This window comes from Phragmites australis, chromosome 23 (assembly GCF_958298935.1).
Source record: "Phragmites australis chromosome 23, lpPhrAust1.1, whole genome shotgun sequence".
NCBI classification, from domain to species: domain Eukaryota; kingdom Viridiplantae; phylum Streptophyta; class Magnoliopsida; order Poales; family Poaceae; genus Phragmites; species Phragmites australis.
Window position 1 is genome coordinate 18758808 of NC_084943.1, and position 14933 is coordinate 18773740.

General features: G+C 39.8%; 2 protein-coding genes across 2 annotated transcripts; both read left to right on the forward strand.

Moving 5' to 3' along the window:
- The first annotated feature begins 3006 nt into the window (after positions 1-3006).
- Positions 3007-6044, forward strand: LOC133905890 (uncharacterized). The gene is made up of 3 exons (XM_062347680.1): positions 3007-3157; positions 5215-5342; positions 5760-6044. The coding sequence occupies exons 1-3, from the start codon at positions 3010-3012 to the stop codon at positions 6042-6044; spliced, it is 561 nt and encodes a 186-aa protein (XP_062203664.1). The 5' UTR covers positions 3007-3009.
- A 3370-nt stretch (positions 6045-9414) lies between these two features.
- Positions 9415-14630, forward strand: LOC133905848 (acyl-CoA-binding domain-containing protein 6-like). The gene is made up of 15 exons (XM_062347625.1): positions 9415-9731; positions 10170-10373; positions 10470-10547; positions 10750-10860; positions 10966-11032; positions 11114-11175; positions 11294-11433; positions 11767-11893; positions 11970-12084; positions 12342-12430; positions 12751-12834; positions 12905-13063; positions 13192-13347; positions 13682-13741; positions 14183-14630. The coding sequence occupies exons 1-15, from the start codon at positions 9726-9728 to the stop codon at positions 14339-14341; spliced, it is 1617 nt and encodes a 538-aa protein (XP_062203609.1). The 5' UTR covers positions 9415-9725; the 3' UTR covers positions 14342-14630.
- The last annotated feature ends 303 nt before the right edge of the window (positions 14631-14933 follow it).

Consider the following 14933-nt stretch of genomic DNA (forward strand, 5'->3'; position numbering starts at 1 on the left):
CTGTGCAGCAGAGTGGTGTGGGATATTTATGGCTAGATAGTAGAAGGCTAGAAGAGAAAGCTTTTATGTGGCTGTCATTTTAATCTTAATGGGCAGGATCACCGTATTTTAGTGATGTCTCTTATTAATATAGTGCGGACCTGATCGGGCTACCCGACTATTGAATTTGTAAGCCTGAGCCAAGCAAAAAAATCACTCTGTGCTAAGATTTGAGGCTCAAGCTCGACCCAATACAAACCCGACCTAGTTTTTCCGAGCCAGGTTGTCGGGCCAGCCTACTATAATCAGGTCTAGTCAAGGGCAAAGTCAGGCGAGCGGATGACCGGGGTCTTCTCTTTTACAAGACAGGATCATGCACAGCTAGAATGGTGATTTAGGCTTGATTTCACCAAAAATTATCGGGATCAGCTAACCCGACAAACACCCCTGGCGTCGCCAGATTTGACATGATTATTATGATGTTCTTAATTTTTGTTAATCGTGATATCGATGTACCATGTCTGTTTGTCGAAATGTACCATGTCTGTTTGTCCAGTGATCGACAGGTCCAAGCAAGTTTAAAGGACTTGTTTAAAACCCAAGCAGCCAATCTTGGGTCTAAATCGGATCTTAAATGTGAAACGAAATTTCTCCTTCTATTCACTCGAATAAAATAGTCAGTTTATGACAAAAGCAAACGGAGACACCACTCATATGCTCGGGATTCAAACATAAAATGCACATGCTATAATTGCAGGGAAAAAAACTAAAAACTCGACTACATCTCGTTGCTTCTTGTTGTTCTTGTGACGCTGGTCATTTAAAATCGGGAAATTTGATTATAGGTATCAAAGTTGATCCATCTGTAATAATATATTTAAAATTAATAATTTTTTAATCAGATGTCTTACGAAGACCAGCTTGTAATAAAGTTTATCCTTCAACTCTCTTATCTAATATGAAATTTTATTACAAACTAGCCATATGAGATATACACTATCAACTTCGAACATTATCAAGAGTAAATTTGCAAAACTACATATATTTTGATAAAATTATCTCAAAACTATAGATATAAGCAATAGTTTCACAAAACTAAGATTTAGTGACAATTTTATCGCAAAACTACAAATACTTTGTTAAAATTATCGCAAAACTACAAATACTTTGTTAAAATTATCGCAAAACTACAAATACTTTGTTAAAATTATCGCAAAACTACAAATACTTTGTTAAAATTATCGCAAAACTACATATTTAAACAATAATTTCATAAAATTACAGATCTAGCGCCGATTTTACCGTAAAACTATATATTCTAGAGGAGATGTTTTGAGCTCTGTAACCATGACGGTCGGGCCCATTCGTCAAGTGAATAGATCTGCGATATAATCTATAGTTTTACGATAAAATTAACGCTAAATGTGTAGTTTTATGAAACTATTGCTTAAATATGTAATTTTACGATTTGCGATAATTTTGTCAAAGTATCTGTAGTTTTATGAGTTCTCGGATAGTTCGTTTCATAAGCTGATAGCTGCTGTTAGACTGTAAGCGGGTTCGGTCATCATGGTAACAGGGTTGTGAACAACTCATATAGAATTTGTAGTTTTGCGATAAAAATCGACGCTAAATTTGTAGTTTTCTAAAAGTATTATTTAAATATGTAGTTTTGCGATAAAATTTGCACTAAATCTATAGTTTGCGATATTTTTATCAAAGTATATGTAGTCTTGCAAAATTTACTCTATTATCAAAGGTTGATAAACTTTATGACATATAATAAATTTTCTATTAAAATATGCACATTAAACAAAAACCAATGGTCAGCTTGAGTAATCACTACGAGAAAAGAAACATACTATAAGTTACTAAAACTCTAAAAGACTAATAGGAAAAAGAATAACATTATGAGAAAACAATTTGTTAACAGGGAAAAGGTAAAGGTGAGATGAAGAAAGGGATGGATAAGTATGAAATATATGAAGTAAGAAAGATGATAATATCACTTATTAGCAGCCTTGATTTGAGTTAGGATTTGATTACCTGAACGACGACGATCTTAGACAATTCTAGAGTATATTATATTTTTTAATCTATATTTCTATAAAATACATAAGGTATTATAGATTAAGTCGATTTCTACCGTCCATTCAAATTGATTAAACGGTCACCATATAAAATTAGATTTCGTTCCTCTATCTAAAAATATATTTAATCTCCTATTATTTGTATTCCACACATTCTAAAAATACACTCAATATCTTATTTTTTTGACTTTCATGCCTAGACGTCCAATATTTGCTTTTCACACATTCTAAAAATATATTTAATATATTATTATTTGTTTTCCATACAAATCTAATATTTACCTTCCACGCATCCTAAAAATAATTCAATATCTTATTATTCGCTTTTTATACTAAACGTTAAATATTTATTTTTCATACATTCACTATCGGGTTTCTCTAGAGGGTACGTCGTCTCTCACACTTCGCTTGCACTGTTGTCTGCCATGGATATTATCTCTATCACATTATCTGTACACTAAAGTACTATACGAGAATTATCTTCATTTTCACAAATCAGTCACTATCTTGATCCTCGTCACAATATTGCTGCGGACAGCTAACTATAGACGATAAGGTTCACTTTATCCTTTGTACAACTACTCGTAATTCTACTCCCTTCCAAAGTTATATGATTATATTATAAATTTTATGTATATAAATTTTTTTTAATATGCTATATATGGATTAACCTTAGATTGAAACGCGTCTGAAGTTGCTAGGATTTTCACTAATTTTTCAACCCTAGATTTTGATGTATTGATACGATCAATGAAACCATCAAGGAATCAACCATTAAGCATTAACCACGCAAATGACATTCGGCTCACCTACACCGCTATTAGGCGGGCCCAAAACCCAACACGTCGCGCCAAACCCCGCCGACCAGGCTCGCCCACGCGGCAGCCGCCTCGCGAACCGCCCTCCCTCGCAACCCACCGGCGGCGACGCGCGGAGGCGCATGGGCCAAGCACTACGCGATGCCTCGGGGCACGTGAGGCCCCCTCCGCCCGCGCCCTCGCCTCCGGCACGGCCGCCTCCGCCTCGGACGCCGCCAGCCACAGCTGGCGGCGCGCCGCAGGACTGGATTGGCGAGCTCTCCAGTGACGGTGAGGCCGGGTTCCGCTTTTCTTGGTGCTCCCCGGTTAGTTTTGATGCTTCGATTTTGCTGCTGGTGATTGGGTCCTGCGTTTTCTTAGGTCCTCGAGTCCTCACGGTGTAGATTAGTTTCAGGCGAAATGCTGGTGGCAGGTTTGAGGACATGGAATGGGGTGCTTTGGTTTGCTGCTCGAAATCTCGAATTGAACTGGGGTCGGTTGGGACTTAGAAGCTAGTTCTTGATGAGTTGATACTTGTTCTCGACCCTTCTGTCTTGTTAGGATCCTGGGGTCATGGTCTTTGATTGAATGTGAGTGAGACCTACGGATGATTAGAGCAAGACATTGCGGTCTTGCTTCATGGTGTTCTTTTAGTCATGGTGTGTGCCCGGATGTTCTGCGTACTGTTTTGTTGAAGTGTGGCATGTTTAAATAGGTAACTTTATCTGAAGGGGTGTAGCGGATGTGGATTTGTGCAAATTAGGTGTGTGATCCTTATGGGAAAGCATAGCCTTTTCAATTTTTTTCCTAGATTGTTTACATGGGATTAAATAGTCGATGGTTCAATTGCCTTCTTATTCGAAATTTCCAAGCGAAGACTAGGGCGTGGCTCAACGAACCTAGTATGAGAAGGGTTACCTGGACATGGACATGGGTGTTAGAATCCGACTCGTATTTGGGTGTCCGATTTGGAAAAAAAAAATTAGACACGCGAAATACAGCTCGGAATCCGGCACGGGCTTCGGAATCCAACTCGGATACGGGATGTCTGATTCGGAAAAAAAATTTGGACACGGGTGTCCAGATAACACTAATGACCCATTTAACAGTCGTTTCCTACCAGTTGCAGCTAGTTTGAAAATCGGACTTTTACGGGGACTCATTACAATACACTACTTAACAAGATCGTAAAATGTTTGATAACTTGTTCTGTTGGATGTCACTTGAAGCAACATGGTTTGTGGTCAGTTCCTTCTTCTTTTTTCAGCTGAGTGCAATGTGGGATGCGGGTAAAATGTTCCATGAGAAAATGGTGCAGCAGTATGTTCATCACCTTATTGATCACAGAATTTGATACATTGATGCATTTGGTAGCTTTTATTGTTAAGCACTCAGTTTCCAGTCTTCTGGTTTAGAAAACATTGCTTTGTGTAGAGGATTGCACCACTCTGTGAAGTGGGATCTGGATCAATTTTAGAACATTTGGTCAGCTAGGTTTTACTTCCCACAATGCACAAAAGCATTTAAAAAATGTTTGATTTGGTAGGATGCAAATCCTACATATAACATTCTAATTCGGAAAATGTGATCTCTTCTCCGAAACAACACATTGCTCCGTTAAGGGCGGTGCAGCCCTCTGTGAACTGGGGCGTAGATGTGTTTTAAAACCTTGGACACAATTAGGGCTTACTTCTAAATTCTTGTACTTAAAGCCATACAAATGTGTAAATAATTTGTTATTTGATTTTCTTGGGTGTGAATCCTATATACCAAAATTCTACTTATAGAAAACCTGATTTGGACCAGTATTATGATAGTAGGAATTAGACACCTCATGATGTTCAATTGTTCATGGCTATGACCACTGATGGCAAAGTAGCTAGCAGTCAATAACTTATGGTGTTGTATCCCCTTCTTACATTACATGGCATCTAGTTTCTTTGTGTGGTGATGCTTTGAAGAAAAAAAAATTAAGGTTTTTTTATGTTATATTAGTTTCCTATAAAAGTGTGTTTCTTCAGGTAGTATAATAAAAGAGAGCCACAAGGAGCTGTATGAATTTCACTTTATATTTTTTAAGGTAAAAAGTCAATTGGATTTCACAGTATCAACAAGATTTGTTAGGGTGATTGGGTATTTTTGAACTTTATGCCTCCTTTGGATAAGACTTCTTTTGACAGCCTGCCAAAATTGTACCATATGGTTTAAAAGGAAATTCCTTGTTTATCTAGAACCTGAGTTTGTGTGCACGATTTCACTTTCCTGTTAACTGCAGTAGGATGCAGAATGCAGATTGTTGCAGCTATGTTTTTAATTTATGGCTCTGTAATCTTTCAAGTGAAATGCAGATGTTCCAGCACCAACAAAAAATGCTCATGTTGTACTTGAGGAACGTGATCCAAGCTATGATGAGATGCTTAAGCATATGGTTGGGAGAATCACTACTAAGCCTGGAGGAAAACCAGAAATGGGTGAAGTAAGTCTCTTATTCCAAAACGTTCTCCCATGCTAAAATAATGCACTCCTTCAGATGCTTATGCCATTGTAATAAAATGAGGTAGGAAGAAATGCTTTCAATCAATCAATCATTATAACCATCTAAATCAGAAATCTATGTCTTTTCCTTTAAAATGTTGATTTTGTAAACACATGCTCATCTTGGCAATCATTCTATCTGAAAAAAATGTTATTGCCATCATATTACCTTAGCCTATTTGAATTCAACAATACCATGCTCCTATGAAATAAACTAGTATCCTTAGTTCTCCACTTACACAAAATACCCCCTTTTTTTTAAAGGACTACACGAAATACCCATTGCAAGGGAAGCTTCCTAACACGGGTTGCTACCCATTGCAAGGGAAACTTCCTAACACTGGTTGCTATGTTACAGGCTTCCGTTGTACAGCGGTATGACAGGCCGCTCCCAAAGGTCAGAACATCAAAACCTGAACCTGGACAAAGTGGGAGCAGGCAGCTACCTGCAGGAGCCCTGAATGTTGGCCATATTCAGGAGATCATTCAATTGTACCAAGGAAAGTCAGGTAGCCACCATGGCCCGATGAGCGTGGATGACATCGCCTCGAACTTTAGAGTTGAAGCCTCTGTTGTCCAAAGCATCGTCCAGTTCGTCTCGTTGCCCCAGGACGAAAACGTCAAAGAGAAAGACGAACACTGAGAGTCCGAGTAATCTTGCAGACTAACACTAAAACATGTCCATGTTTCCAAGTTCGCTGCGTGGTGAAATACGGGAACAGCAAGTTTCGTAGTCTTTTTAGTTTTTTTTTTCCTCGTTGCCGTTGCTGTTGATGCTGAGATGAGATGATGATAGAAATTGGAAATACACATGTTTTCTTGCATAATAAAGATGGCAGGCTGCGTTTTGCCCGACGGCCTTGTCACGCTTATGATGGAGATGCTTGAGCTTGTGAACATCATGAACTATGTAATGGAGAACAGGATCAAAAATCTAAACCATACAAATGTGATGATTGCTTACTGTTACTTTTAGCTTTCTATGCTGCTATGTTAGCAGCTCAAATGATTATACTCATAAAGCATGGCAACTCTAGAACATCCTTGGGACCTGTTTCTGAAGGTGATGGTTAAGATCCAAATCCTAGGGTTTGTATAAATCCGAACCGCGTCTTAAAATTTCCTAAAGCTTTTCTTTCTTCCAAAGACGCCCTTAGGCTCTTGTGCCATTGCGGCATTCGGTTTAATCATTAGTTTTCTCCCGCGAGGATAATCGATCAACAACATGCGACACTAGTTCTAACAATGTAGAGCCATTCGATGATTGGTTGTTTAAGTTTGCCACGCTAAAAGTTACGTGCAAAAAACATACATTTTGAGCCTTGTTAAAAGTTGCTTCACCATCTTCAAGCCATTTTGTACATAACATTTTCCTGACAACCACTGTGACAAGCAAAATCTGCGCCAAGCTGAAGAGGCGCCCAGCTTCATTTTGAGATGCGAACTTGTGGAACTTTTAAGCAACAAGGCGATATATATAGAGAGAGAGTCTACTAACTAAATGCTCGTGTGTGAGTAACGGTGACGTCTTAAAAGACGAGTGAATTAAGACACTTACAAACTAATAACTCTAAAAATTTTACAAGATAAATCTATTTCAATTGCTATCTAAATATGTTATAGGTTTATCTAGTGTGTCTACTCTACTGCTTAGGAGGATTGCAACATACTCTAGTAAGATAAATTGTAAATATGTAAATGTGGAAACGTAAATAAGATAGAGAAACAGATTCGGTACAAGAGATTTTTATCCCGTTGTATCGATAGCATGAATGTCACCCCTAGTATACGTTGGAACTCCACAAAGGATATGCTCCCGGTCATCAAATCTCTTCTGGTCACGGCTCTTGAGCTACCAAATCATAAAGATAAGGTCTCAAGTACGATGAGCCACCAATGCAAGGTCTCACCACTAGCCTCTCTTTCGATCACTTGTTGTCGTGATCATTTCGGAGCTCGAGCCACCAAGGGAAGGATCTCCGCGTCCCCGTACACGTGTCTTGCCGCCGTTCCACACCAAGTCGGAGGGTCAACAATCTTAAGTCACCAAGACCCAAGATGTCGGCGAGTCACCAAGACTCTAAGGTGCCGGCGTACCTCTTGGTACAAACTAGGCTCACTCCTTAATCCATTCTTCAAGTTGCAACACCTAGCTACAACTCACTCTAGCCTATAAGCACTAAACACTTTCTAATCATGTGCTTAATCGTCTTAGATGATCATTTTAAGTACTTTGGTAGCTTGGATGTCTTCTCAAGTGTATATGACCTTCTTCTAGACTCTAACATCATGCCACACCTTCAAATAACTGAGTAGATGGATATTTATAGACTCAAACCCATCAACTAGCTATTTTCCCAATGACTCAGAAAAACTGTTAATACCGGATGATCCGATGAGAACAGTAGTACTAACACCAGATAATCTGGTGAGTACAACCTCATAAATCAGTCGTTGGAACTCCACTCAATACCTTTGTGAACGCCGGACACTCTGGTGTATCTTCAAATCTATCACTGGACCTTCCAGTGAGTTATTTTGAGCCATCCAAAGCTTTGCAACCTCTTTGGTGCATTCATCTTTAGAACACCGGACCTTCCGGTGAATTATTCTTCATTCTTCAATACTTGTAGTCTCCTCTGCAAGAAATGCTCCAGTGCTATAATTCGGTGTGCACAAACTAAGCATCAGATCATCTAGTGGTTTGATCTTTAATTTTCTGCATTTGCATTCTTCTCTGCAGAAAATACTTAGGTGTTACCCAGTGCAGATCACCGAACTATCCGGTAAGGTCCTAGTCTTCTCCTCCTTTGTCAGAAACACTCCGGTGAGTTCAACACACAGAGCACTGGACCATCCAGTGAAGTCATTAGCCTTCATTTTGCCTCAGAACAAAAATACTCTGATGAGTTCAACCCCTAAACACCGGACCATTCGGTGAGGTCAATTCTCCTGTGACTTCTCCAATTCAATCAAAATTTGTCCCGCCTGCGGTGGCTTCTTGATGTATTGCATCTATAAGACCTACTAACATATATTTTTGACAAATATGTTAGTCTCAATGACTATGTTGTCATTAATCACTAAAATCACAATTATTACCTAATAAGGTCATTTTCGCTATATCATGCGTTGCAATAAAAATATAAATATTAGAAGTGGTAACATCAAACACAAACTTAAGGTATGTGAATGTGGATATGCTACGGAAACACCGCCAAACTAATACATTGAAAGCGATGCCGTAATTTGATTTTAAATGGGATCCAAAAACGATGAGTAGATTATCCGCTAATTTCTCTCCTAATTTCTTCATTTATTTTCATTAGTAAAATGAGCCTCATATCTGTAGCTAGTAACGAGACGAAGAAACTAGAGGATAAGGGTGAATGGTAAAAGTGAGTGAACTATCGAATTTTAGTGGTTTTTATTAGATGGGAGAAAAGTACACGAAGAGATGACACCATCTCATATTTTATACAATAGAGATATGATATAACTCCAAATTTTCCTAAATGTTTAGCTTTTAGAATCTATTTGGATAGGAGGCATCACGTTCTAACTCATGATTAAGTTCAAATTTTAAAAAAGTATGAATCAGATCCAAATTAGTCCGATTCAAACGTTAGGCCGAGCCGGGTTTCGAATCAAGCTTTGAAAAGTCCGAAACGGAACCCGCAGGCCTAAGTCCGATCCGAGCCTGACGTCGGGCCATGTTGCTAAGCCCGAGCCCGACCTAACATTGGATTTTTTTGTCGGGCTCGGGTTTTTTTTTTTTTTTGAGTTGGGTTGGATTTTTCGTGTTTTTTTGGATTTCAGATCTGTTTTGAAGTCTAAGCTTGGCCCGGTTGAAACTACAGGTTTATGTTTTGAAACCCGAGTCTAACCTATGCACTGATGGGGCCAAACTAAATTGGGCTTTTTTAGACCGGGTTGAATCGGTTTCCTCAGACCGGGTTACTCGTGAACATGGCTAATCCAAATCCTCCATCTGCAAGTGAATTTTTTTGATAGAATCTGTCTAGCACTCCCCTAGGGCCCTCCTCCAGCCTCAATCCCTCTCGGATCAGTACTTGCACGAATCACGACGCACGCCGCTGGGAAGTCTTCTCGCCTCACCTTCTCTCATTTGGCGGGTCGCCGGAGCGCAGGCAGCCGCGGACAATCCCACCCTACCAAATCTCGAGCCTACTAGAAGCTTGCGTGCCTGCCCTCGCATAGGCTTCTCCGGATCCCGCAACCTTCTAGAGCGCCTCCCACGCCTCCCCGTCATCCGGATCTCGAGGCCTCCCCTTCTGGGCGCGGCGCGGCGCCAGGCGGCGAGATGGCGGTGAGTCAGCCCCTCCTGAGGATTAACGGATTATTTCAGTGCTCTCGCTTGCCTGTTAACCTGTGATCCCATGTTGCGGCCATCCAAGGTTTAACGATGCAAAAGCACCATCTGATTAGTTGATGTCCGTGCCGATCGCTGGATCAAACTCAAAGAGCTTTTGCTTCGGAGATGATGCTTGTCGAGTTGGCAGATCATCTGCGGAGTGCATCGCTAGATGCCTCTTGCTCCTACATCGTGCAAGAAGCCAAAGTGTTCTTTCAGCTTGTTGGTTAGCGATGTGGCGTTCCATGAAATTTGGTTGACTGCGGTAGTGCACCACACGATTTACAGGGATATGCTGTCATGCTGACTATTATGACCGTTTCGATGCATTATCACTACTGCTCTGTAATGTAATATCCGACCGCCTCGTCTTTTTTGGTTTAATCTTGTTAGGCTCCAAAAGGACCAATGCCCCTTGAATCAGCTATCCCCAACGCCATTGCGTCCGAGGAGTCTAAAGCCGTTGTGGCAGAGAACGGGAAGACGAATGATATTCAGGACAAGGAAGTTAGCATGGAAGGCCTGTGCTACATAAGTGCTTACGATCAGTGGACGCCTCTCTCTGTGTCTGGGCAGCTTCCAAGACCTCGCTATAAGGTCCATTTTAATATCTTTGACCGCCTAACTCCATTCTTCTTCTGTGCCCAGTTTTTCCTTGGCTATTCTGACATATTGTCCATGATTATGTTGCAGCATGGAGCAGCTGTTGTTCAGCAGAAGATGTATATCTTTGGTGGAAACCACAATGGCCGTTACCTTGGTGACATTCAGGTAAATTAGTCATCATGATTTTTAATAGTTTGTGCCTTTAGATGTTGTATTCTTGGTTTGCACTTATGGATAGGAATTCTCACTACAACCTTTACATGAGACCTAGAACTCCGCAATTAGTTACTTTGATTGGTCACTAATTGGGGTTAAGTGCGTCTTTTCCAGTCTTACTCATGTTAACATTGGAGTCATTTGATCAAAGGTTCTGGACTTGAAAAGTTTGTTGTGGTCAAAGCTTGAAGCTAAATCACAATCAGGACTTTCAGAATCAGCTGAGACAGTTTCGGTTGCTGCATGTGCTGGTCACTCATTGGTAATCACCACATACTAGTCACAGTCAAGTTGTGTGAATCTGGCCCTAATTCCAATTGGTTACAACTTTATAGTGCATTTACTTCTGGCTTTTAATATCTTGCAGATTCCATGGGGAAACAAGATCTTGTCTCTTGCAGGACACACCAGAGATCCTACAGAGAGTCTCAGTGGTTAGACTAATATTTCGCTCATTTTCTGTTCATATCTTAGTGTACTAGTTCCTGATTTCTTATATGATGCATCTATGCCAGTTAAGGAGTTTGATCCACGAACCTGCACTTGGTCAACTTTACGTACTTATGGAAGATCACCGGTAAGCTTGTTTCTTCAGTACTTATATTGTCAGAAAGCTTCTAAAGTCTCCACAAATATTACCTGAAGCTTGCTTTATTTGTCTGTAAATCTATGATGATACTTTGCCCTTCCTTTAGAGTTCACGTGGCGGTCAATCAGTGACTCTTGTTGGCAACACTTTAATCGTGTTTGGTGGTGAAGGTGCTGGGAGAACTCTTCTGAATGACCTGCACATTCTTGATCTCGAGACCATGACTTGGGATGAATTTGAGACTACGTAAGTTCTATGAATAAAGTTTGCTTTCAGTTGGTATATTAAAAATTGCATGAGTGACATCACAAATTGTTTTGGTAGAAAGGATTGGATTTTGGTCCTGATTATATGGGGATTCTTGTCCTTTCTGTGCATGTTGAATTTGATACTTTGTATAACTGTGGAGGCCCAAATTTGAACTGATGTGAAAAATGTGACTACATAAGCCACCCGTAGTTGGTAATCACATTTGGTCTAGGGCATGAAATGAAACTTGTAGTAAATAGCATTAACTTGCTCAACTTTGAGCTGCAGGATCAATATCTGACTGTTTAAAATTATATCCTTGCTCTCCAGAGGTACTCTCCCTTCTCCAAGGTCAGAGCATGCTGCTGCATGCTATGCAGAGCGGTATCTCTTGATATTTGGTGGGGGGTCTCATTCTACATGTTTCAGTGACCTACATCTCCTTGACACGCACGCCGTAAGAATTGTTTCTTTTCTCTAAAGCTGGTATTTACTTCTTTCAGAAGTCCAAATCAACCACTCAGTTGTTACAGATGGAATGGTCAAGACCAGAGCAGCAGGGTATTATTCCAGAACCAAGAGCAGGGCATGCAGGTGTAGCTATTGGAGAAAACTGGTTTATTACTGGGGGTGGAAATAATACGAAAGGTAAGGTTGAAATATCTGATGTGTACATTGCATTATGATTTATGACACGAATGTGCCTTCTTTTGTGTATTGTCTATTTTCCCTGGATTAGACATGTCCCATTGAATATAGCTTTCTACTCATCTATTGTGCACCAATCATATATTTTTCCTTTTTTTTGGGGGGGGGGGGGGGGAGTGATCTTTGAGTTATATCCTTTGGTTTTTTTAAAAAGGTCATAAAATAGTTCCTGCTCACATGCGCCTAATCCACTGCAGGTGTCCCAGATACTCTTGTACTCAACATGTCTACATATGTATGGTCAATTGTTATTAGTAGTGAAGGCCGTAACCCCCCAACAAGTGAGGTGGGCTCATTTATGCTGTTATTTTATTCTTGTCAAGTATAAAAGATATTTTCATTTTGCATGACAGGATGTACGTTCTGCATACTCTAGCAGTCCGCTTGGACATTCTTTAGTATCTTGGATTGAGCATAAAACTTCCTTAAGTTCAAATTGCTTATTTCAATCAAGTTCACCTAAGTAATGACATATGAATTAAGGATACCATAACATTGAATTCATCTAGTTTAATAAACAGCCGTAGTTATAATATTCATTAATTACACTACTTTGTTGTTATGGACTTAAGCTATTACTGATGCCCAGGGACTTCTTTACCACAGGGCTCAAGTTTAGTACCGCACACGATCAGTGGAGAAGATTTTCTGGTGTCATTTGGAGGATACAGTGGACGCTATAGTAACGAGGCATGCTTTTCCGTGAACACTCACCAGTTCATGTATCCTTAAATTTAGCTGACTAATTCTTTTGGTTTAGGTTTATGCTCTCAAGCCAAGTCTCAAACCAAGTCTCAGGCCAAGTGATCCAGCTCAGCAAATAAATGAACCTGAGACAAATGGCATTGCTCCCATATCTGTGGTTGCGACTTCTAGCAGGAAAGCCATATTTGAAATCGAAGAACTTCAAGATGAAAAGGTAACTTTTGGATGCCTAATTTGGATTTTTTTTTCCCCTCTTGATAATTTCTTGAGGCATGAGCACAATTTCTGGATGATTTCCATGACCTGTTCATTCACAACCTATGTTTTATCTATCACTTTCAGGGTAGCAGTAGGGCAAATATCAGCAAAACCTTGGTGCAAGCAGTTAAGGGTGAGAGGAACCAGGTAGAAGACGGACTTTATCAAGAGCGACTGCAGAAGCTCCGCTTGAAGCAGGAACTAGCTGATGTGGAGGACAGAAATGTGGAACTTGCTAAGGCAAGCTATATAACATTTACCAAATTTCTGAGAAGATGGCAATATCTTTCCCTTTAGTGCTACCATCAATGTTGAAGTGATGCATCTACTTATGTGTTTATCTCGTTGTTCATTACCCCTGGAGAAAATTAATTGGAAGAGTTTCTTGTGACTGCTCATTTGAAGTTGCAATATTTAAGGCTCTACCGATCAAAATCACATAATCTATATCAAATCAATGCACATCAATGTTGAAACTGTCTGCATTATGATGCTATCTTTCTGAAGAAGGAAACATGCTTTTTGGCTCTTGGTGATCAAATTTAATTTCTGTGCTCTGCTGTCTGTTACGCAGGAACTTGACTTAGTCCAAGATCAACTTTCTGCTGAAGGAGTGAGGGCTTCCAAACTCGAGGTAGGCAAAAAACTTTTTTGGAGGGTCTGAGCCCATGCTCTAGCACTTGGAGATTTGGTCATATTAGATTATAGCTCTTCACATTTTGACTCCTTATGCCATGCTATGAATGTTTTTAGACAATTTAAACAAGCAAATCCTATCATTGATCATTGATCATTGATAACCAATTAGAACACATTCCTAGCCAGCTTATGTAACCAGCACCCTTGTCTTTTTTATGCAAAAAATGGTTATTCAAGCAAAGTAATGAAAGTGACATACAATTTGAAGCATTGAACTATCTCAAATGCTTGGTTATTGTGTAGTATCTCTTAACAGTTGGTGCTCCTTTAACGACTAAAAAAATGTTATAATTTTAAATTTATTCATGTACCTAATATTGGAGTACCCCTGGGATTGAAATAACGATAAAATGCTTTCCCTTTGCCCCACGGACAGAATGACATTTCAGAACTTCAACAACGGCTACAGAAGATGAATGCTCTAGAATATGAGTTTGAATCGCTTCACCGTGAAATGGATGCAGCATCCGAAGAAGCAGCTTCAAGTAGCAACCAGCCGCCCCGTGGTGGGGGCTTCTGGAGATGGAATGGATAGCTCCTCATGTTGGAGTTTTGAAAAGAGGACATTTTTATAGTCACATTCGTTAATTTTTGGTCTATCCTCGAAATTTGTAAGTGAATCCAACATGAATTCTTGGATGATACTCAGAACGCATATACCTATTTTTAGATGTAAAGAACATAATCAAAGACTGTGCAAAGAACTTTAAAAAGTTAAAGAATCTCATGTGTCTCCAGAATTTGAGTTATATTCGCCAGTACTGTTCTCAATTCTGTTTCTAGTTTAATCATAAATGATTTATTTTCCTCCATATCCTGTTACATGTTGTATGGAAACAAGATGACATAAGCCCATGCTAGTCAACAAATGACATCCCAGAAATAGCTTTTCATACACTGTTAGGCCAACTGGAGGACTCTCCTAGGGTTTACTAGTTTCCCCCTAGTCGACCAGGTTCGAGTCCTCATCTAAACACTTATGAAAGTCCCCAACACTTCATGAAATCGAGGAGAGGACATCTCCCCATCTGAGGTCTCATTGATGATAGGTCAACTGACTACCAGATGTTCGGTTCTCATTGTATTTTCATTCAAGCATCTACTGCTTCAACTCAAAAGGTATCAGT